This window comes from Hydra viridissima, unplaced genomic scaffold (assembly GCF_058129835.1).
Source record: "Hydra viridissima isolate aposymbiotic clone 2 unplaced genomic scaffold, HvirCarnegie_v1 scaffold_1, whole genome shotgun sequence".
NCBI classification, from domain to species: Eukaryota; Metazoa; Cnidaria; class Hydrozoa; order Anthoathecata; family Hydridae; genus Hydra; species Hydra viridissima.
This window is the reverse complement of record NW_028324300.1, coordinates 33,124,929-33,150,996: the sequence shown is the minus strand read 5'-3', so window position 1 is coordinate 33,150,996 and position 26,068 is coordinate 33,124,929. Positions and strand designations below refer to the sequence as shown.

General features: G+C 29.6%; 1 protein-coding gene across 6 annotated transcripts in view; it reads right to left on the bottom strand.

Moving 5' to 3' along the window:
- Nucleotides 1-1,858: 1,858 nt before the first annotated feature.
- The window catches only part of LOC145192607 (uncharacterized), a 29,199-nt gene continuing 4,989 nt past the window's right edge, over nt 1,859-26,068 (bottom strand). For 4 of the 6 annotated variants that reach the window (XM_090084747.1, XM_090084733.1, XM_090084739.1 and 1 more), the window contains exons 3-8: nt 19,561-19,748; nt 9,261-11,212; nt 8,965-9,172; nt 2,342-2,455; nt 2,178-2,248; nt 1,859-2,004 (exon numbers count right to left, since the gene is read on the bottom strand). In XM_090084747.1, the coding sequence (XP_089940873.1) occupies nt 1,957-2,004; nt 2,178-2,248; nt 2,342-2,455; nt 8,965-9,172; nt 9,261-11,212; nt 19,561-19,748 (2,581 nt within the window). In that variant the 3' untranslated portion in view covers nt 1,859-1,956. Of the gene's footprint in view, nt 2,005-2,177; nt 2,249-2,341; nt 2,456-8,964; nt 9,173-9,260; nt 11,213-19,560; nt 19,749-19,956; nt 21,604-26,068 lie in introns of those variants that run through there. The other 2 variants (XM_090084720.1, XM_090084756.1) reach the window with 2 other exon arrangements.

The window sequence follows — 26,068 nt, the reverse complement described above, 5'->3', positions numbered from 1 at the left end:
AAAAGTCAAAAACATATAAAATGTTTTAAACTTTTCAAATTTTATATTTTATAAACTTAACCTAAGTTTTTAAGAATATAATAAAGTATATAAAAATATATAAAATCAGTCCTCGGAATAAGGGCCGGCATTCGGCAACGTCGACATAAAGTTGTTTTAGGTCGATAAAAAAATCACCGACCTTGTTTCTATGTTTTACAAAAACTCACAAACATTTGGGTTTATTTTCTCAAGAATCTTTTATACTATCTGAAATACAATATCTTCTAGTATATTGTTAAAATACGGCTATCTGAATGTCTGTTTCAATATTCCAAATGTTATTAGAATAAACTGAAAAAGGCAATCAGTTAGTAAATAATTCTTTATAAGATAGTATAAGCTGCCAAACATAAACTGATGAATAATTTAATAATTTGGTGCAATCTTTTGACTAGAATTTAAATTTTTTAGTAAAATTTTAAGTTCCGTGAAATGTTTTGGGTTAACCAAGATGGCTGCCATTTTAAAAACTGGCTTTAAAAAAGTCACGTCGATCGGTTGTTCTCAATTAGTTTTACATTCAATTAAACTAATAAATTCCTATTAAAATATCTTCACTTTTTCATCATCCTTCACTTTTCAGAAATTATGCAACTCCAATCATACCGCGATTACTTATAAATCATAATTAAGTTATTACAAAAATTGGCTTTAAAAGAATTGTTAAAAAAAATATTTTAAACCAGCAAAAAATTTACTAATTTTTTTCATTTTTACTCCAATAAAAATTAAAAGTAATCAAATTTACAAATCCATCTGTTAATTTCAGTATTAAACTTTTAAAAATATTTTAAATGAAAAAATAAATCATATTAATCACTTCTGAAATAATAAACAGTGTGGGCGTGATTTACTTGTGTTCGAGACAATCGAATCCCCCTCTCCCTCCTAAAGTATGGTCCCTAAAAACCCGTTTTCAATTTTTTATGTTCATTAAATAGATTAAAATTCATCGACAAATTTCAAATTTCATCAAAAAATTTTTTTAGATGGTAAATGGAGGGAATTTTAAACTTATCATGATCATAAATTTTAAACGAGATTTTTTTGAAAAAATTTGTAATTTGTCGATGAATTTTGATCTAGTTTATCAAACAAAACTTAATATAAAGTTATGATTTTAGGAGACGTAGTTTTTAATTGATGTAATTTTAATCTTCATTCAACACTAAAATCAACATACCAAAAATTTGAATGTACCCGATGCCTTTTTTTTTTTTTTTTACATTTTTGGAATAAGAAAATGTTTTCTGATGAAAATCAAAAAAAACTTCTGCAGATGTGTTACAATGTTCTAGAAAATGTTCCTATGCATCGTGATAAGGATTTGAAACCATATGAAATTTTTCCAAGATTGGTAAGGAAACCAAATAGAAGTTGAGCCAAAAAACGATTTTTTTTCATAGGCTTTACTGTTTACAAAATGCGAAAATTACTTTCAACACTAAGTCAAGATTGCCGAAATTTTTCTTCGCCTGAAACGCATGTTGTAAATCCTTTTTTTTTTTAAATCAACAATGATTAAAAAAAAAAAAAAATGCCGAAATTACTGTGGCCATTATTTTCTATTTAAAAAAATAATGACTGAATATAACGCTAGGCGTAGAAGCATGGTCAAAAATTAAAAAAAAAATCTTAAAAGGGTAAGACCAGTAAACGCAACATTTAAAGTTTTTTTCAAATGTTATCCTCCACCCCTCACCCCATTTCCACATGTATCCAATGATGGTTTAAATGAACAGGAATGTTTTAAAGCTGAAGCTTATAGTTTGAAATTTTCATTTCTTAAGCAGCCGTTTTTAAGCCACCATAGGAGTTTTTTAACAACAAGAATCAAATTTAATATTTAACAAGTAAAGATTTACAATCTATATTTACACTTTATTCAGATCGTATTTTTATTTACATATTTAATTACATCTTTTTTAAGTATTGCTTATAATTCGAATTGGTTTGCAGGACCTAAACGAGAAATAAGGAGAAATAACGAGAAGTAATATTTACAAAAACATCATTACATATCATCTTTGTTCTCCATTTTAAACTGCTATCGCAAAATCTGCCATTTTATTAACACCAAGCTTTTAATTTAAATCATTGAAAATGTCGAATGTGTTGTTTTATTGGTTACTTACCATTTCGAATTTAGATAATTTATTTTCGCTTGAACGTCTGTTCAAATATTTCATTTTGGGAGGAGATATTGCTGAAAAGTTAAAAAAAAAAATCAGAAAAATTCAAACAAAAAAATTGCTGACATGTTAAAGGGGGTTACCCCTGCATTTGAATTAATACATACTAGACAAACTCTCCTTCCTTCTGGAATGGACATACTTTTGAGTTAAATTGTTCTTCTCGTGCAAGCCGACTTGATAAGCGACAATAGAGGCGTGGTCAAGCTTTCCTGGAACACCTTTGAATCCAATTGCACAATATAAAAAGTGTAAAGCTTGTAAAATAAATCACCAACAATCTTTGTTTAGTTAAACTTGTCTTTATAAATGCTCACTACAATATGTAACTTAAGATGCTTTATTACTTTTTGAGATATTTATTGTCAAAAGCTTCCCTTTTGAAAAAATTAGTTTAAGTCGAAAATAGGTTTGAATTATTTTTGTTCAAAAATCATCATAGAACTTTAAGAACTTAAGATTTTTGTTCAAAAATCATCATAGAACTTTTTAAGTAATAAAATTTTACCCATTTTTTAAAATGGGTAAAATTTTATTACTTAAAAGGTAAAATTTTATTACTTATTTAAGTAATAAAATGGGTAAAATTCCACTACTGGAACGTAAAAAAATTATCGTGCTTCATGAAGAAGGTTATTCTCAACAACAAATTGTCCAAAAAACAAAATATTCAAGGACAGCCCATTAGAGAAATTATAAAAATATTTAAAAACACGGGATCTCTTGAGGATAAAATTCGAAGTGGAAGACCTCCAAAGCTTACAAAACATGACATAAAGTATTTTAAAAATGTGTCTCTGCGAAATCGGAAAAAAACCTCCAGTGAACTAGCCCAAGACATTCAGGCTGCGACTGGGACAAATGTCTCCTCATCTTGCATTCGACGACATTTACTAAAAGCTGGGTTAAGAGGGTGTGTTGCAGTTCGAAAGCCTTTAAAACGTCGTGGCAATAAAGAAAAAAGACTTAAATATGCAAAACAGCATAATAATTGGACGCAAGGAATGTTAAACCGTGTACTATACACAGATGAATCAAAATTTGAATTGTTCGGTAGCAGAAGACGACAGTATGTAAGAAGAAGGGTAGGAGAGGCTTATCGCCCTGATTGTCTACATCCAACAATCAAGCATGAGGGAGGTTCTGTTTTAGTTTGGGGTTGTATTTCATCATCTGGAGTAGGTGATTTAATCAGAATTGATGGCAAACTGACAGGAGAACAGTGTAAAGAAATTTTAAGACATCATGCAATACCATCTGGAATGAGACTTATTGGTAATAATTTCATTCTACAGCAAGACAATGATCCCAAACATTGTTCCCGGATGGCCAAAAAATATTTACAGGACATGTGTGAGGAGGGAGTTCTCGAAGTAATGAACTGGCCTCCTCAAAGTCCAGATTTGAACATTATTGAACATGTTTGGGATTATTTAGATAAAAAAAAGGCCGAATATAACCCCAAAAATGTCGAAGAATGTTTTCGAATATTAAAAAGAGAGTGGGCCAATATTCCACAAAATTTCATTACAAATTTATATGAATCAATTCCCAGGAGATTCGCTTCTGTGATCAACGCAAAAGGCGGACATGCGAAGTAATAATTGTTCTTTCTTTTTGTATCATATTTTATCAAATTATTTCTAGATATTTTTGTTTATAATTTATGTGTCTATAAACCTGATTTTTTTTTACTTCATAAGTCCTTTATATTTTTACGACAAAATCAAAAATAATTATAAACTTATGGTGGGCTAAAACTCATTCACAGTACTGTATATATATATGTGAAGACCACACTGGAAGAGCAGCCAAAGTCACACTTTTACTGTTTTGGGAAAATCAATTTTTAAGATTTAAAATATCATTATGTAGTTCAATGAATTAAAATCATCCCAAAAACCATTTTATTTTAGAAATAATTTATTTCTTAATATAGCAATTCAAAGTTTTATGTAAAAATATTGATTTATATGTTTGGTATTGATACTATAAGAGGGGAACTGCTGTTCAGACTTTGATCGTTTTTCCATTGCATCACTCCAACACAAGCCAAAATATTCCACAGGTTAGTTCCTATGGATTTATTCTCATAACAGGTTTTCTTAATTGATTACTACTCATACCAAACACAACAGAATCGAAATGCACTAAATTAATGCTTTACAATAGTAGTATTATTACATGAGTGTCATCTTTGTTGCAGGTACCAAACCAAAAAATAAAAGTAGGGAGGAGAAAAATAATAAAAAATGTTTATGTTGCAATAACGTTTATGTTGCAATAACTCCTTAATTCTAGACTGATTGATTCAATCATCAGCATAATATGGCGTGTCGGTTGAAGATTCATCTTCACAATCAGAGGGTCCAACAACTGGAAGATTGTTGTAGAATTCCTGGTTCACAGGATTGCATAGTTTTTTCAGACACTGCAAGTCCTTAAATTTCTCTTGACTGATTGGTATCGGGGCAGTGTATAAACACTCAAGTGGTCTGGCTTTAGGAAGTCTTTGAATGCCTTGAACATATTCTGGTCACAGGGGATCACTGTAAAGGGAGATGGCTTGACAGGTACATTCCTGAACACTTGAACCCACTGGCTGGGAAGATCCAGATTTGTTGACTCTTTGTTCAGGGCCATGTCTTGGTCACATTCAAGATACAAATGACCATGGGTTGGAAGAAGAATTGAGATGTGCTCAAATCCCCTTTTTGTGTTTACCAACCAATGCATAATTTTTAGTAGAGTATAATTCTTGTTTTGCCCAGCACACCCATCACAAAACAAATCCAGTCTTGTCACTATTTGGGGGATGTATGTCTCTATTAAGTGATAAAGCATGGAGCACACATCATCAGCACCCTTTTTGGCAACAGTCTCATCATAAAAGTAGAAGTATACATCATCTGTTGACAGCATTTGAACATTAAACAAGACACACGTCAGTTGATGCTTGTAATAAACATCGTTGGAAGTTTTATTGGGCGTGCATAGATTTTTCTGAAAATCGAAAACAACTGCCTTTGTAGAATTATCTCTCGGGGCAAGATCTTTCACCTCGTGTTTTCTTTTGTAGAAAGTTGCAGCTTTTCTTTGATGAAGTTCCAGTTCTTGCTTCATTCTGCCACTTTCTGGGTCTGACCCTACATGTGACATCTTCTGCTTCAGCTCATCACAGACATTAAATGTATTTTTTCTTGGATATCCAAATCCAATATTAAAAGTAGTGTTGAAGATATGTCTATATCTTTCATAAGAAACTTCACGTGCAGGGCAAGAGTTTAGAAACATTTGATGCATCTTTGCAACATTCAATTCCTCTGGCAAGTATATTTTCTTTTTAGCACCCATGGTATAGTGTGACTTTCTGCCATGGAAGGACCGGATAAGGTCAATCACTGCTTGCAACTCTTCTGGCTTTAGTCGATGAGGTTGATTTGTATGTCTCCCTCTCATGTCTACAAGTGGATGTCCTATGGTAAAACAGATAAACCAACAATATTTAAACAGTATTATTATTTGAAAAACCAACACAGCATAAGCCTATATAATTTTTGTTTTTAAGTTACAGTTTAAAAAAGAAGTAAACCAGTAACTAATCACTCAGCATTGTTTCACAACCTTTGCGACACACAGATTTATAACAAATAAAATAAAGCTTACCAGTCTTTGACAGAGCAGATTTTATTGTTCGAATCCTCCTGTTTGTTATTCCAAACAGAGCTATGAATGCTTTGTGACACTCTTGTTTCAAATGGCACACCAGCTCAAATAAACCGGACCTTGTACTCATAGGAGAAGTCTCTGAATTTGGCATTCTCTTCATCTTTGCAAGGTCTTTGCCTCTCCACTGCTTTCATCTTTTAATAAGAATCAGTTCACTTATTTTTAAGAATCAAAAGCAATAAGTGTGCAGTATTTTTTTACTCGATGTTATTATTTTGTAGGATGTTTACAAAATTAATGCCAGATAACTAAGAAAAGGCATTGTTTTAACTCTACAATTAATATTTTTTGTGTGACAAAATTATGTTTAATCTGTTATGACCGCAATAACCAAAGGTCTTGTATTTACTTATTGTTATTCGAGATGGGTAGAAAAAAGATTCTTCACCTGAACAAAGAAAGCAAGGTGCAAGTCTTGCGCATCTTTGCTACTAATCGAGTTAAGTTGATTGAATAGGCCATCTTTTTCTTCGTCAGTAATCGTTTCAAAACATTACATCTTGCACTTGCAATCTTCCCCTCTTTCATGACTTGATATGCGTTAAAGTTTCAGCTGTTCTTTACGAAGAAAATTTCAGCAATCTTGACTTAGTGTTGAAAGTAATTTTCGCATTTTGTAAACAGTAGAAAAGCCTATGAGAAAAAATCGTTTCTTTGGTTTGTCATTAATGACTGGACGATCAGTGCTGATTTCCGCCATCTTTAAAGCAGACGTATAACTAAAACAGCGTGGGATTGGCTCCCACATGTCATGTGATAAAAAAGAAAAGCCAGCTGACAACTAGCTTGATCCTTTTGTCGCTGCAAATATGAGGCTCTGACCGTTCTGCCAATGTGTGGTGTTTTTTAAAATTCCTATAACTCAAGACTCCAATCGTTTTTCGGTTAGTCACTTCAGGTAGACAAAGTATGAACCCAGGGCTACAATAGAAGGGCAATAACTCAAAAAAATCAAACTTGAGACTCTAATCGTTCATCCAGTATGGTTTTCATATACACAGTACTGTGAATGAGTTTTAGCCCACCATAAGTTTATAATTATTTTTGATTTTGTCGTAAAAATATAAAGGACTTATGAAGTAAAAAAAAATCAGGTTTATAGACACATAAATTATAAACAAAAATATCTAGAAATAATTTGATAAAATATGATACAAAAAGAAAGAACAATTATTACTTCGCATGTCCGCCTTTTGCGTTGATCACAGAAGCGAATCTCCTGGGAATTGATTCATATAAATTTGTAATGAAATTTTGTGGAATATTGGCCCACTCTCTTTTTAATATTCGAAAACATTCTTCGACATTTTTGGGGTTATATTCGGCCTTTTTTTTATCCAAATAATCCCAAACATGTTCAATAATGTTCAAATCTGGACTTTGAGGAGGCCAGTTCATTACTTCGAGAACTCCCTCCTCACACATGTCCTGTAAATATTTTTTGGCCATCCGGGAACAATGTTTGGGATCATTGTCTTGCTGTAGAATGAAATTATTACCAATAAGTCTCATTCCAGATGGTATTGCATGATGTCTTAAAATTTCTTTACACTGTTCTCCTGTCAGTTTGCCATCAATTCTGATTAAATCACCTACTCCAGATGATGAAATACAACCCCAAACTAAAACAGAACCTCCCTCATGCTTGATTGTTGGATGTAGACAATCAGGGCGATAAGCCTCTCCTACCCTTCTTCTTACATACTGTCGTCTTCTGCTACCGAACAATTCAAATTTTGATTCATCTGTGTATAGTACACGGTTTAACATTCCTTGCGTCCAATTATTATGCTGTTTTGCATATTTAAGTCTTTTTTCTTTATTGCCACGACGTTTTAAAGGCTTTCGAACTGCAACACACCCTCTTAACCCAGCTTTTAGTAAATGTCGTCGAATGCAAGATGAGGAGACATTTGTCCCAGTCGCAGCCTGAATGTCTTGGGCTAGTTCACTGGAGGTTTTTTTCCGATTTCGCAGAGACACATTTTTAAAATACTTTATGTCATGTTTTGTAAGCTTTGGAGGTCTTCCACTTCGAATTTTATCCTCAAGAGATCCCGTGTTTTTAAATATTTTTATAATTTCTCTAATGGGCTGTCCTTGAATATTTTGTTTTTTGGACAATTTGTTGTTGAGAATAACCTTCTTCATGAAGCACGATAATTTTTTTACGTTCCAGTAGTGGAATTTTACCCATTTTATTACTTAAATAACAATAAAAATAATAATACAAAAGAAAGACAAAAACAAACAAAAAAAAAGAAAAAAAACAAACAAAAAAAAACAACGTAAATTAGAAGAAGTTTCCCACTTAAAAAAACAAAAAATAATATTAAACACACAGTATCTATGAAATATCTTTGTAAACTGTACTATCATCTAATATGAAACCTTCGCAGCAATAAATAAACAAAAATGCAAGAGCAAACTAAAAACAAACAAGCTGATACGAATTGGGTTTAGATCAGCATACAATAAAAATAAACACGTTAGATATCTAAATACAAAAATCTATGTAAAATTTTGATAAATATTTCTTTTCTTTGTTAAAATAGTGTTTAGTATTGTTTGAAGTTAGACATTATTTTATATAAAAAAATAATCGGAAGTTATTATTCAAAATCTGTTAAAAGAACACAAGTTTTAATAAGTGGGCTAAAACTTATTCACAGTACTGTATGTATATACATACATACATACATACATACATACATACATACATACATACATACATACATACATACATACATACATACATACATACATACATACATACATACATACATACATACACACTTATACATGTACACACACACTCTTTGCATAGTACTTTAGATATGAAACATATTATGATATTAAGCTAAATTAAAATTGAGCTTGTTTTCTACTATGCAGTTATTTTTTGGCTTTGTGTAAGGTATGGAAAACTGGAACAAGTTATGGTTGACCTCAGATGTGCCAACCCCTGGTATATAGTTTATAAAAAAAATACAAAAGTTACCTTCTAAATCTTTTTTCATAGTTGCATATTTTTCTTTTTTTTCTTTTGGAGATAGTAGGTTAAGCTCAGAGAGTGGAACTTGCTCTAATACTTGACGCTTTTCTTCTGTTCTTTTTAAAACAAACATAATTATTCTTACACAGACATCAATTGCTCTGAGACCAAGACCATCTATAGGAACTTCATCAGAACAAGTGCCTACTATAACCTAAGCAGAAAAATTTTTATTAAACTTTTTTGTAAATTTTAAAACAGGTAGTCATAAAATAATTTTTTTAAAACAATCAAAAAGATACCTCTGTCATTCTCTCTAACATCCCTTCATGACGATCTCGTGGTGTCAATGATATCATATTTGGAGAAATATTTGGTGAATCATTGTTTATCAATTCAGAGCCATTTTGAGTTGTGTTTTCAATTGATTTGGAAACAAGTACATGTTGAATATTTTCTGATTTTTCTAAGCTTATATTGTCTTCTTTTTCAATATCTTCATTTATTTGACTTGAATTGTTGAAATTTTTCATTTCAATTTCCATATTTTCACTCATAGAATCACCTGCTAAGTCATGAGGTTGTTTGGGGTTCTTAAATTGGTTAAAAGATGTGCATGTTTTTATCAATGTATTTGGACAGACCTTTGGTGAAACATTGTTTATCAATTTAGAGCCATTTTGAACTTTGTTTTCAACTGCTTGTAAAACAGGTGTGCCTGTTGGTTCAGATATATATTCATCCTTTTCTAATATTAAGCTACTGTTTTCTTTTTTGGAATGTTTATTTCTTTGACTTTTGCTTTCAAAATCATTTCCAATAATGCCTGGTGAGATTAAATTCTTTGATACAACTTTCTCAGTTTCTCTGATTGAAGACTCACTTGTTAAGGATGACAAGTGTGCAGAACAACATTCTGCACACTTGTCATCCAAATTATTTTTTATACAATTTTTGTTTTTATTATTATTCTTTTGTGAGGTGTCGTTACAGCCTTCAGACCTACTCCTTAGTCTAGAAGTGTATTTAGTATAGAACAAATTTTGATTTTTATCATCATAGATTCTCTTACAAAGCTCGCCTTCAGTAATTTCTTGAAGAACACTTGGAATTCTCAAATTTAAAGATTTACTCATTGGTTCATTCTTTCTGCGTATATTTTGACATGATTTCAAGGCTAAAGGTTGATCTAAAAATTCAGAATTTGGTATCTCAGCTACATTCTCAGTTGAAAAAAGCGTATCACAAGTATGTAAACTACTAGGAGTATTTTTAACATAAGTATTGAAACTCTTTTGTTGTATCTCAATATTCTCAGTGGGATGATAAGCTTGCGTACTACTAAGAAAAGTCGTTTGAGATTTTTTAGCAGGTTCATCTTCATTACTGGTAATAGATGGTTTTAGGCTAATACATGGTTCTTCATTAACCCCATAAACTTCTTTAACAAATTCAGTTCCGTCAGGTTTTGTACTGAAAGGTAAACACAATGAACTATTGCAATTTGTATACTCTGCTGGTATGCACTTGCCTGGATTTGATTTGTTATTAACTATGACTTTATTTTCATTTACTTCATTATTTTGCAAAAGTTTAAACCTAGGATTAAACATAGCTATTGCAGGATCATAGTTGTCAGATATCCCATCACTACACAGGAAGACTATGTCATCTTTCTCAATTATAACAAAGGAGCATGTAAGGTTAGCAAGATCTGGATTACATCCATCTGCAGGTCCAAGGGATCCTCCACTGAACCTCATATCCCTCTCCTCATCTAGTGAATGAGAACCGTATGTAACTTCTTTGACACCAATTTTCTCATTGTAGAAGTATGCGTATGAATCACCTACATTTACAACACAAAACGCCCATCTATTTTTTTCTTGGAGCTGCACAACCACACCAACACATAATGTTGTCAACGTAGCTTCCATATCAACTATTTCTTGCTGAGCTTTTTTAAAAGCATGCAAAATACTCGAAAAAACATCTTTTGTTGTAGTACAAGAATCAATATGTTCACATAAGTAAATGGTTGCACCATGCACTGCACAATTTGAAGAAAGTTTTGATTTTCTACCCCAACTCACTCCATCAGCAAGAACAAGAATACTGCAGTTTTGACGTGTTACAATTGCAAGAGCATCTGCAAGAGGCTCGCCTGTCTGAACATTTGAAATTTTGTCTTTTTCATACAAACTTAAGACACTGCCATATGCAAAATCTTTACGGTCACTCCAGTCATAAATGCCTTTAAAATAAATTAAACTGTGTAATAACATTTTAAAAATAAAAACAAATTGACCTTAAAACTGAAAACAATGAAAATAAAAGTAAAAAAACAAAAGGAAAACAACAATTGGCACTACAGAAACAGAAGCTTTCTTCAAAAACTTAATAGAAAAATAACTTTAACTAATTTTTAAAAATATTTTGTTAGTTTTATTTGAGAAAATTTTTTTTCTCAAATAAAACTAACAAAATATTTTCAGAAATTCAAAACGGCCTGAAATTCCTCAATTTCAAAAATGACATTGATTGCTAGATATTCTTTTTACTTTTAAAATTAGTAATTTATTAGGTTAAAAACTCTAAAGTGAAATGTTTATACAGGGTGTTCAAAAAGTAATGCACAATTTTAACATAAACTAGCAAAAAGAAAAAATCAAACTAAAATAGATTTTATTTCAAAAACACTACTAAATTAGGAATATTTTTTGTAGATTATAATAGATGCTTGAAATGGTGTCCATTTTCTTGTACAACAGTTTTCTAATGGGCCACCATGTTTTCAATGGTTGTAGCTATTTTTTCTTGTGAACTGTTTGCTACTGCTTGTTCGATGGAACTAATTCTTCTTTAGATTTGGGCCAATTGTGATGATATATTGTTACTTGCAACTCACCTAAGAGCCAGTAATTACATGGATTAAGGTCTAGAGAATGAGGAGGCCAGAATTGTTTGAAATGTCTGCCAATAAGCCATTTGACACCTTTAAAAATGTGGAGCAGTGTACCATCCTACATCAAAATATCTGAACACACTTTCTGTTTTTTTTCTCAATTCTGGTTAAATGCACAGATGTTAAACGTCTTGGAAACACCCTAAAGATGGGTGACCTGCTCATCAAGAATACCGCCTGTTTATTCGAGTTTGTTAAGTAATCTTTTGATGCTGTGTGTGGTAAATGGGTCTTTTATTAAACCACGTACTTGTTTGAACTTTCATAGAGCTGTTGTACTTTCTCCCCCACTTCCATAATAGCATTTGATAATAAAATTTCTTCCATAGAAATATTGTTCATGACTGTATTCTCGAAAATAACAATCTACAACATAATATTCATTCCTTATACATGTTTAACACTATTGACAATTTGGTCAACAAGAACAATTGACAATTTGGTCAACAAGTAGTTACATCATTTTATACCTAGACTAGTGCAACTCTGAATGAAGACAATTATGATCAAAGGGTCCAGTTCTGCAAAGAAATGCTCATGTTCTTCCATAATGACCCACAGCTGATTGACTGGTTAATTTGGTCATATGAATCAAATTTTCATGTTGATGGCATCATTAACAGACACAGTGTTTAGTATGCTGAAGAAAATCTGCATCATACTGTGACAAAAGGAGTAGCTAATCCAGGACTTTGTGTTCATGTCACAATTCACAGTTCAAGTGTCATAGATCACTATTTCTTTGATGGAACATGCAAGGCTGACTGTAACATTAAAACTTTTTCAACATTTTTTCTTCATGCTTTACAAGCATTACCAGCATTTTCCAGCAGGATGGAAACTGATTGAATGAACATTTGAATATTGCCAGATAGGACATCTAGGCTCTTACTATGAGTGGTTGACTTATCTGTTCCTGATTTTTTTTTGTGGGAATTTCTAAAAAACAGTGTCTACAAACATCAAATCACAAACATCAAGGAATTAAAAGCAGCAACTGTTAAAGAGTTTGCAGCTTTAACTCCAGAATTATGTCTTAAAGTTTGCAGAACCATACAAAATAGAATGCAAAATTGTTTGGAAGCTCAAGAAGAGCACTTTAAACATTTAACATAATTGATAAAAAAAATTATGCTCTCAGTTACTAGAAATATAATTTGTTTTTTTTTCTTCTTATCTTAGTATAAAAGTATTTGGTAATTATTATCATAAAACAATTATATATAAATATAACATATTAATTGGGTTTGTTATATATTTTGGCACATTCTGTATATTAACTATAATTATATTTGCTAAAATGATGAACCAAAGAGTTAAAAACAAAACTTCCTTGTTTTATCTCAGATAAAAGATTTATCTAAGATACAACAAGGAAGATGAAACAAAACATCTTTTTTTTGTTAGGAATTTATATAAATAAATTAGTTCATATTTGACCACAGAAGAAAAAAAGGCAGTCACAATTTTGAAAACTTAAAGTTATTGATTTAAGATTTCAAAAAAGTTTAAAAAAAATAATCATAGCCTAATTTCAAAAATTGATACCTCAAAATCACAAGCGTATGACTGCAATTTTTTTCACCTTTAATCTTTATCTGTTTTTTTCTGTCTTGACATATCATTTGAGTTTTTAAGACAGTTCAACTGTATGATTTTGATAAACAAGTTAATATAATTTTAAAACAGCAATGTATTTGATTAACTAAAATCAGGACTTAAGGCATTTTTAGTGGAACAAAACAAAAATGCCTTAGAGATAAAGTTCAAGAAATGTTTGGCATCAGTCAAGACAAAAATCAAAATTAAAAATTTTTGGGACTAAAAGACATCAGTATATAATTCTGAATCCCTATATATAATTATTACTTTCTTCTACTTTTGCTTTTTTCTTTTATTATTACAGTTATTGACAATGCATCTTATATGGATAGTGCTTGTGAAGAAGTTGGGTGTAAGTGCAGGATCAAATGCTTTACATGTTGGCTGGCATCACTAAAAGTCTTCAAGTTAAACATCCCACACTTTTTTTTCCATATAAGGAGTGGGTCAACATAAAGTACTTCAAGATAATGCAACACATTGCAACAGTATATCAGATATGTTTTTTTATTGGTCTCAAGTGTTTAGATTAAAAAAGTAATAAAAAATTCGGATATTGATAATACTAAAGAAGAAATAAAGTTAATGCACTTTACAAAGGATGTTACACTGGCTCTTTCAAGTTGGATTGCTGGAATTTTGATGGTTTATCCTGTCATAAACAAAACATACTCTTTGATGCTAGTATAAAAAAAAAATGTGACCAAATATTCAAGAAATAAAAAAAGTTTTTGAAAATAACTTAAAAGAAAGATTTTTGGAAGACAAAAACTCTCATCTCTCAATGATCCAAACTTTAAATATAAATATTTTGGAAAATCAAAAGATTTAACATATAAACTATTAAAAAGAATTGCATTTAAAATTAGAAAAGATTTATTTTCTTGTTTCTTTGATAATAAAAATTGGGTCAACAATTTGGCTTCTAATTCAGATGAAGAGCTAAATCATCCTTATTTTGATGAAGAAAGGAAGGTTTAAAAAAAAAGACATTGAAACTGCTATTGAAAGTGATACACAATGCATTAAGCCAAAAAAAAAATGAACCACATTACTGAATAAACTGTTTAATTTCAAGGAAATATATTCTGACCATGAAAGCAATCTGAAAATGTAATTGAAGATAAAATTTCAAACTTTAAAAAACTTGATAGAAGATTAATTTGATGGAAATTGATTGACCTGGTGGGCAAACAAAGAGGTCTTTTAGGTAAAGTTGCAAGACGAATTCTTGGAATTCCAGCAAAAAGTGTATCAGCAGAGTGAGTTTTTAGCACAGCAGGAGATGATTTGTGCAGAAAAATCATTGATTGAACTAGAACATTCAAATCAAATAACACTTTTTAAATGCTAAACTACTGAAATCTAGTTGTACAGGCTTCACCACATGAATAAATATTTAAAATTATATAGTTCTATACTTTTTAAAAATATTGTAAATACTATTTTATACAAGTTATGAAACCATTTAAAATAGTTAACGAAAATTATATAATTACTATTATGATCAACTTTAAGATTTTTTAATATTTCTAAATAAAATAGATCAATCAGGTAATAGAAAAAACATTTAAAAATTTTTTAAAAAATCAACAGAAGGATATTTTTTTGAGAATTCACAAGGCTAAAATATGATCAATAGTTGCTTATTTTAGGGGAGCAAATTCCGAAGGCAAACTCTATGTTATGTTAAACTCTAGGTTACTAGACAGATTAACATAATTCAAGAATCAGCTTTGTTAAATGTGGTTAAAAATGTCTATTTGGTCTCTTTTTCTTCAATGATATTGGCTCCATCCAATGGCAAATTTTAAGGAAAATGAAAATGTAGCTTTCTGGTTGCTAAAACAAAATTTATTTTGATTCCTAAGACATTACAAATCTTGATTTCAATTTTCTTGTTGATGTTCTAATTTTCAAATATGTTTTGCTAATGATTTCTAAATAAAGCCCATTCTTCATAACAGGTAAAAAATCCAGAATTAAAATGCTTAATCAAGCTAGAGATCATGATGGATATAGAAAAGTTGTGTGCTTGTTGTGCAATATTAATTGATAATTTAATGACTAGAATTGCAACATTTAGACTCATCTCTAACAATTCTTAGTTAAGTAATTCAAAGTCAAATGAAAATTTAAAAAATCAGATTTTGTTGGCTTTTATACAGTTGGTAGGACTTAATTAAAAAAAGAAAATTTTAGCCTCTTATTTCAAGAAGTTCATGATATAACTATATTATTATTTAACTTTTAGCAGATATTACCCAGTCCCATTTTGTCCCCTCAGAGTTTTTCAGTTTTTCATTATTCTTCTTGCTTAAATACATAGCTTTTTTCTGGTGTGAGGAATCCAATAAAATGACCAAAAACTGCATAAGTTATCGTAAAATACTCCTAATTATCATTTTAAGTAATTTTATATTATCTTTTTCCCAATTTAAATGATCAAGAAACCCATGTGGCCTTAATGATACCTAAAAAACAATTATCACACATCAGTCTAAATACAATAATTTTCATAAAACATATGAACTTTAATATGCAAATGAACAAACATATTACAGTCACCAATCTAAACGAATAAATTAAAATTTATTTTTAACATAATACTTTATTAACTCCAATGTTCTTGAAATTAAAAAAAAAATGTATTTAGATTATTAAGTTGCATAAAATGATAAATACAAAGATAAATAATTACAAAAACAAATACAAAAAAGAAAGTATCCAATTTAGATGTGTTAACAGCCAAACATCCATCCAGTGATCATAACATGTAGATCAATGATACAAATTATGTCTGTAATTGAAACCTAACACTCATCTTCTCTAGTTAGTCAGAAAAGTTTTAAAAAAAAGACTGTGCATGCAACTTTACCATAACATCTTGCTTAGTTTACTCAATTTTATTTATCCAATGAAACATATCATAATTACACAGAATAAATTATGTTGATTGGATTAAGTTATTTGAATAACAGTAAAAGAAAAAACGTCTGTTACATTACCATCTTCACTTGTTTGTTTCAAAACAAAATGGTATCTGATGGATTCTGGGTTAAATTGATTTTAATTCCAGGGATTGCCTAACTAAGCTGAAAACAGGTTTTCAAAGTGGTGGCACTTCTGCCAGTTTTTTCTTTTTCAATCTTAAAACAAATAACCCCTTTAAATACATGTTTTCAAAGTGTTGCAAAATAAACCCTTTAATATTGTCCAAGATGTTTAATGTCTCTTAAAACTGATTCTTTTCAGAAGTTGTACTTGAGAAGTCTTCTTCAATTAAAATTTCCATACATTAACAAGAATCTTTTCTCTGAGTTTACTAATTAAAGCATCAAAGCAGCTCCAACAGTTAATATTCAGGCACAATATTTGGAAACTGGTTTCTCAAATATTTTTGCTATATCTAGTATTATTGTGATACCACCTAAAATGAAAAGTACGATTTGTTGTTAGTGATTACCTATAAAGATGAAAACATTTTTGTTCTTATTTCAATTTTTAATATCCCCATGCGTAATTGAACCAGCTTATTTTGTAATTTTCATAAACTCAGATTTCGATTTTATTGTTCAAAACAACTTTACAATGGTTTTTTATCAACAATTATTTACCCTTTAATTTCTTTTCTTTTTGATTCATGCTTGTCTATTAAATTCTCAATGTAAAACTAACTACCAAACTGCATTTATGAAATAAGAAACTAATAATAACTAACTTAATAAAACCAACTTTTAAACACCATAACAATTGAAAATCGAACTATATGTGTTTTATGAGAAGAATAGTTTTTTGTTGCACTTAATATGGTCGTTTACTTGTAATCAACTTGTTTATATTTAAAATATTAATTATATTTTACTACAACACCATAACATCGATGAATAAAATAGGTGGTGTAATGCTATGACAGGATTTTTTTTAAATACTAATAGTTTTTATTTAACAAAAAAATTTGCTAGTAACATTTTAGGATTAGAAAATACCAATAAGTTTCAAACAATATTTTGAATTAAGAAACTGTAGGGGAGACCAGGGCTACTTGGCTACAGTTTTAGTTCTTAAGCTCTGTACATTTTTGGGTGAACTTTTTTGAAAATATCAAACTGCAGTTCAAAAGAATGACTTTGGCAAGCATGCTCAAGTGTCAAGCATCTAAATTGGAAAGACATAAAAATGTTTACATAAAGTTATTTATACATAAAATTGTTTAAATTGATAATTTGGGGCATTTTTTAATAATTGATGTAGTTTTTGATTAATTCATTGAATTCCTCACCTTAGAAAATAGCCAGGTACAACTTTTTAAGTAAAAAGAACAAATAACTAACTTGAAACCTCTAAATAAACATTGCATTTCTGATGGGACAAGAGGGGCCTGGCCAATATATGCTAACAGTCAAACAGCCAAATTTCAGGATCTGCTTGGAGTTAGAGGCTAAATTTTTTTTATTATTGTTAAGCCCTCTCAACTGTATAAAAAACAGCAAAATCTGAGATATATAGTGACATGGTCCGAATGAATTGACATGAAATTACTCATTGTTTTAGTTAAAGTTAAAGTTACTCAACTACTAATTATTTTAGTTAAAAGCTGCATTGTTGATAGAAGTGCTGTCTATCATTAAACAAATAATGAATTATTCAGGTCCCCTAAAAAGGTATACAGGTATCTAATAAGGTATAAAGGCATAACGGCAAAATAACTCACACTTTCATTATCAATAAAAGATCTTGTTAATGTTCAGCTTAACACAGGATTATTATTGGGATGGGATAAAGAAATTGTTCAGGACTGTCATTAATTGCAAAATTGGTTACACCCAATTACCATGCCAGTACTCAAATGCCTGGTTGCTGATTGAGTGATTTCTTCACCAATTCTAAAAATGATAACATCCTCTGGCAATAGTAACACTTCAAGCAATGCGGTTCCTTGAAGTGCTACTATTGTAGATCTGCCAAAATTTTGCAACTCATTGCAAAAATTCAGCAGATCTTTTGAACCCCGTTTTTTTATTAGGAATGTTTTATTTGACTAGATTGTGAAGGTTAGTATTGATGGCAGAAATGGCTTTTTAGAGTTTTGTCTCAGGGTCAATCACAGGAAACCTTTTACTGAAAATTTAGAGAAATCCCCTCCTCAGAAGTGACATTTGACTCAAAGAATAGCTAAATACAGTTGTTAAACATCAAATAATAGTTGCTGTTGTTGAGAATCTGCCTGAGACTAATCAAGCTTTCCTGAACTTAGGAAGTGTGTTATCTTAAGCTAAACTGTCTGTTAATTCATTCATATGCTGATCATCACTGGAACTGATGACACAATCCTGGACATAATTCCTCCAATGGAACTATACATTTTGTGGCTCCTGTAAACCATTGGTTCCAGATCCTGAAAAGTTATTGGGAAAATGCTGGTCAATGGCTAGCATCTTTTTTCCTAGGAAAAAAAGATGCTAGCCATTGACCAGCATTTTTTTCTTTCTTTTTTTTGATGGGAATGACCATCAAAAACTAATCAAAAATGTAAATGCTCTTCAACAACTAGTTAAGACAAAATCAGCACTACAAGTGCTCGGGGTCAATGAAACCTTAAGGAAGTTCAACTATGCATATTTTGGCTCTAATGATCATTCTTTTATTTAGTAGCTCTTGCTTTAAAACATTTACTAGGATTTATATTTTCGGGACAAAAAAAATAAGGGAAAATAAGGAATATAAGGAATAAATAAGGAATACTTTTTAAAAGGTTTACTTTAAAAGTCTTCAAAAATTTTTTACTGTTTTTAAAATCAATTATCTTTGTTTATATATTATTTTATTTGATTATATTTATATTTTTGTTGTTTATATTGATTATACCTATGAAATGTATTATTAATTTTATAACAATATCTGATTGCAAAAAAGAAAAAAAAAATTGCTGTCTACATAAAACTCTGAGGAACATAAAGCACCAAACCAAAAAAGAATGTCATATTTAACATTTAGTATTCAATATAATAACAAATATAAAAGAAAAAAGTTACCTTTAACAACTGGAACTTCAGAAAACTTGTTAGAAAACTGCTTACTGATATCATCTAAAAGGTCTGGAGGAGCACAGTATGCAGATATATAGTCTTTATTGATTTGCTTGATTTTCTTGCATGGCATATCATTTATATTCTCACCATAAATTATTTCATGAGTAGGAGGACTTGACCCTAATAACTCCCTGAGAAGAAAAATCAAAACAAAATAGTTAAGCTAAAATAAATTATTATTAACCATAACAAAAAACAATTTTTATTTTGATTAAGATACATAAAAATTTTAATCATTTTTTTGTAACTTTGTTTAATTTGTAGTTATTCACACAGATTTGTAAAGTAGCACAGGAGTGCAGGGATGTCAAAATTCACAAAAGTTGGATAATTTCTCACTGTGAGAGCACAAGCCAATTCCTCTTTAACAACTGACCACCATTGCGATGGTGTAAGACTTGCCTGCAGTGAACTTGTCATCAGAAAATATCTTTAGGGAATATTTCCTGGTCCTTGAGGTTAGCTTATACAGTAAACTAATGAAATGTGGATCTTTTTCCACCAGCTACTCTTCAGCTGAGTTTGTGTGTACCAGATCTATGCCTTCCACTCATCAAAGTAGCAGTGATCCATCATGTAAACTAGGAAATGAATCATAGCTGCTCCAAAACTCTTTTTGCATCATGGTGGTGGGCCAGATCAATGTTCTTCATCAGTAAGTATCAGATGTGAATAGTGTCAAAGAAATGACAACAGTTTCCTTGCATTTTATCTAGGGCGGCCCCCAGATATCAAAAAGTTAAATTTCTGCTTGCAGGTCTCTAAGTATGCAACCAGAATTTCTACAATCTGCTTCAAAATGGCAATGTTCTGAATATCTTTTTCCACCAAACTCATATAATGATCACTGCATCATTATGTCAGTACTTTTAAATACTATTTCATAGTCAGCAATTCTTCTCCTAATTTTTTGGTTTGTATGTATGTTTGTATGTATGTAGGTATGTACGCACATACACACACACACACACATACATACATACATACATACATACATACATACATACATACATACATACATACATACATACATACATACATACATACATACATACATACATACATACATACATACATACATACATACATACATACATACATACATACATACATACATACATACATACATACATACATACATACATACATACATACATACATACATACATACATACATACATACATACATACATACCCGGATTACTGGTTTAATTATATATACAACGAACGTACACAACGAACCTAAATGTTTTATGAACCCATTTTCCGCCACTATCAATATCGCCATTAGAAGTTTCTAGCCCACCTTCTTCATTGTTTGAACGTATAGTTTTGATTTTAGCAATTGGAGGATCATATTTATGGTGCAATGGCTGCATTCAGTAACCCTCATCCGTATACTTTATAATCACTTTCCCAATGGATAATCTTTATAACAACTAGGACTTAAAGTTAGTAGTTTGTTCTGCTGTTTTTTGACTTGTTGCAATGTTTATTTTTACTTGCGTATGAATTTTTACGTCGTCAAGCGTAAATATTGTCATTTTTGTTTATCGTGTCAGCCTCTTAAAAACGCCGGGTAATCAGGGGCTTGTTCTTTTGTTAATTGATATTTCTTTGTTTCTTAAAAGTAAGACAATATTCATGAGAAATAGCCTTACTGTATTGTTGTTTGGTTATTTTTCAACTTCAGTTTTGGAAAATTTTATTTTAGTTTTTATCTGATTACTATAGTTTTTATCTGAAATTCGAAAATCAAAATGTCTTTAGTTATCTGAAAATTTTATTAAACATTTCCTCCGCTTATCAAACCAAGATGTGTTTTTCTGGGAAAGATATACGCACTGAACAAGATTTTGGTCACCCCTTTCGCCTTCCTTCCGTTTTCCTTCTCTTTAAATTTCGTGTTGCTGGCCATAAAACTCCATTGGTTTTAAATCTTTGAAAAACGCTTGAGTTATTTTTGTCGCAAATTTTTCATTTCTCAGTTTTAAAATGAAAACTTGGTTTACTAGTCCTTGAAAAGTGTATACCTGCATATAATTTTCAAATAATTTTTTACTTTTGTGTTAAATTCTAATTCAGTTTTTTATCAGTTTTGATTTCAATTCTAAATTTAATTCTCTTTTTATATATTTTATTTCAATTATTATTATTTCTTTATTGAAAAAAAAAAAATTAATTTGTAATAATGGTACTTTTAGTTTCACTATTAACTATTTTACTAACTTATTTTTTGTTACTAACTTATTAATTCAAATAGGATATCAGATTACATTTTTTTATTTGCTGAAGTTGGTGATGAAACATGTCCTAAACCTTTTTTGTACTGTTATGTAAAAACAAAACAATCTTATTTATAGCTAACAATTAAATTAAAATAGAACTTAAGTTTAACTCAAATGTTGCAATGTAATTGAATTGAAAAAGTCTGATTGTTCATTCTTGGTGTTTAATTTTTTTTCCGTTTACCTTCTTTAGGTAATTTTAAATTTCTATTCTTAAATATCTAATTAATTAATGTTATCTCTAATTTAAAAGTCGTTAGTCGAGTGATGTAAGTCGAGTGATGTTAGTCAAGTGATGTTAGTCGATTGATGTTTACAACATATGGAGAAGAATTAACTAGTAATTTTACTCTTTGATTCAAGGAAAACTTGGGTTTATCTTTCTTGTAAAAATGTCATTAACACTTTTTTTTTTATAGAGTAAATTTTTAAACCTTGATTTAATATTCTTGTATAAAATTAATTGAAGTTTGAAAAGATGTTGATTCAAATCCTATACAACATGGGTAAAAGCATGAGGGGTCATACATGTCTTCATTTAGATTAAAACTTTCATAAGAAACAAATTTATTTTATTTGTGTTGAAACTGCCCGTAGTTTTAGTATAAGTTTCAAACCAAATTTATTATAAATTTAAAAGATTATCTTTTTAGTTAAAAAACAATTTTTTTTTTCTGTTTGTTTTTTTGATAAACAAATTATTCTAACTTTTGTTTTAGCTAAATAATTTTGGATTTGTAAACTGAGAATGTAAAAAAAAAACAAAAGTATTTATTAATGAGTCAATACACGTGTAATAAATAAACTAAAACTATTAGTATAACTGTCATTCTTACTCACAACTTTTGGTTCTTTTTTTCAGTTGGGTTCTAAAAGTAACCAACTGAAAAAAAGACCAAAAATTAAACAAAATGTGAGTCTAATAGGGTGGTTTAGTAAAAAAAATTTACTATAAAAATCTCACTTTTCTCATACTTAAATTTTTTTTTGACTTGTTAAAGCCAGCAATATCATAAAAAAATATCATTAAATCAAATCTTTACCAATTAAGTACATTCATTTTTCTGCAATACAATTAAATGTCGAGAGCCATTAAAACTCATTTTGCAGAGAATCAGAGAATTTGCATACATTATGTATGTAATAAATTGTAAGTAATAAAAGTTTGGGTCTCTCTCCACCATCACTCATTACTGCACAGTTAGCAAACATGTTTGTCTTACTCTGATCCTTTTTTTACTATTGCTTTATTAAGGATCTTAAAACAATAACCTTCAGTTTTTTTCTCTGCTCTAAAATCAAAAATCTTTGCAAACATTTCTTTTTCCTATCATAAGTGAGCAATGATCAAAATATTCTGAACTCTTGACCACCCGCCTTGACAAATAACCAATATTGTTTTCTGAAGAAGTAAACAGAGTATTTGAAACTCTTGCCGTTCAACTGAGTTGAAAGATAAATTTAAGGTGACGAAAACTGGAGCAACAATAGCAAAAAAATTTTTTAGATAGATTGCTTTCTTGAATCGGAGTGGATATTATATTTTCAGAAACCAATACATTTGAGAGATTTGAAGTATTAGAAATATATATATATAGAATCAGCTTCATATATATTTATATACATGAAGCTGTTCTCAACTTTCAATTAAAAAAAAAATTAGCAATAGAGTAAATAATAATATTGGAAAAATTGTTATCAAAAACTGTCATCACATATATTAAACAGATCATCATGTTTAGCTTTAATTTTCAATTTATCATCGTTAAATTTAGCTTAAATCTTCAAGTATGCTAACATTTAATCTAACAAAGTATTTAAGTATGGTTATCAAGTACACGGTAATGCAGTATACTATAATAATACGAATAGTTTTTCTTGTCAAAATCTTTTTCAAAAAAATTTTAATGATTTGTTTTTCTATCATTGCTGCGTCGGCAGATTTGATACAGCAAGGTCTGAATAATTATTGGGAAATATTTACCAACATAAGATTTTATTCTGTTCATCAAATAATTTTTCCCTAGCCCGTCCGTTTAACCGTCAATTGCCCCATGGTTATTCGGAAACAGAAGTAAAGGGTGACGCAAAGGTTTCTACGCAATAAAAAACTATTCATTTCATTAATGAAAACGTCTCCGTAAACAGCGATTATTGTGTTAAAGTATAAAAGTATTTTACCAGTTTATAAAGAAGCTATGAATAATAAAAAGTTGATACCTGTGCCTAAAATGTATACATCAAAGACTGAAATGGCATGGATTATTGAGTTTATCACAAATATTTGGACAGGTTGGCCAGGAAACTCTCTAGACCTAAATCCTCTGGAAAATTGCTGGTTTTATTTAAAGGGTAAGGCATATAAAGAACCAAGAGTTCGACTAAAGGACTAGCTAATTTCCATGATTAAAAATAAATGAGAGAAGATATCTACTCAATATATCCAAAAGATATGTGAAAGTTTTTGTAGTAAAATTTTGGACTTCTTAGTGAATAATGGCGATCATACAGGTTATTAATATACTCAAAACTTTGTTTTATTATGATCATGAAAGCAGATTAAGTTTGATTATTTCCAAAAAAGTTTTTATTTCAAGACAGGATTAGAAACGCCACCCTGTATGTCGTCTTTTTGAGACAACTATATAGCTTATCTTATAATTTTTACTAACAAGTCGAAACCTTGGCACATTAAACAAATCAAAAGATAACTGGGAAACACTTTTCAGGGAACCGTGGCTTAGAGGTCGAAAACATCTGCAAACACATAGAAAAATAAGGGTTAACCAAATCTTGCAAGAATTTCGGATGCAAATTTTTGAGAAAAATTGTAATTAGTTTTAATAGGACTTAATACTTTTGAGAAATTTAACATTTCCAAAGACCTTGAAAGATTTTTGAATGGAACTTCATCAGTTGTTATCATTTCTTGTAAAATGTATAAGAATATATTTGAGTTAAATATTTGATATATTTAATGAGTACTATTAAAGAACAGAATGACCAATAGTAAATATTATGCTCTTGAATCAAAATATATACAATACAAATAATTTTTTACTTATTTATTTGTTTTAAAAGGTTAGAAGTCTTTCATTACACAATCCATACACGAATATCATTAAATGAGATATAGCTACTGATATAGACACCAAACTGATCCACAAAGTAAATAGCTGCACACACGCACACAATGAGGACAAGAAGAAAAAAAAAGCACAAATGAAATAACACCGTCACAATATCTTACGAATAACTTTTCTGATGTCGGTAAATAAATTTGCGAAGTATGTGCATTTTACCATTTCTTTCAAATTTATGCTTATTATATTTAGATGAAACATTTATGAAGAACTCGTTATCTCACTTTGCATCCATAAATATGATTTGGCTGATTTAGGAGAGAGCTTTTTATATATTGGAGCAACACTGTTTTATAATAAGTGTACTGTTAACTTAAAAGATTTTAAAACATGGACTCAGAAGGAAGTGTATTGGTTACTAACAAGCTATAAAAATGTAGATTACAAGCCTTTCGCTAAGATCAATTTTACTTTGGCTAAGTTATTTGCTACATACATTAAATAATTTTATAGAATAAAAACTTAGAAAAGTTTAATCAATTTAAGAATTTAAAAAAACCAGAGTTATTTATATTTTTTTATTTATCTAAACATTTAACATATATTATCAGTGTTATAGTTTTTTTACAAGATTACTATACATTGATATTTTTACTTTGATCTTATATATCGATGATCTTGTCTTATAATATTGAAATACTATTACTGATTACAAAAAATGATTCGATCCAAACAGTAGTTTGAGTGAAAGGGGAATCTATTGTTAGAAATAATGAACCAATCCAAATATATATTTATAAGAAGGTAGAAAATGTTTAAGTGGATAAAAACATAAAATAAACTTAAAAAAACAGTAGTTTGAGTAAAAAATCTATTTTTGCTCTAATTTTATTTATCTATTCGTATAAATAAAATTACAGCAAAATTAGATTTTTTTTTTTTTTTTTTTTTTCAGATTACGGTTTTTTGGTAACGTTTTTATAATTTTTTTTTTTTTAATATTTTTAATGTATCTTTTTTTTTTTTTATTTCAGTTAATTGTAATTTGTAATTATTTAAAACTTTACTACATAAAAAGTT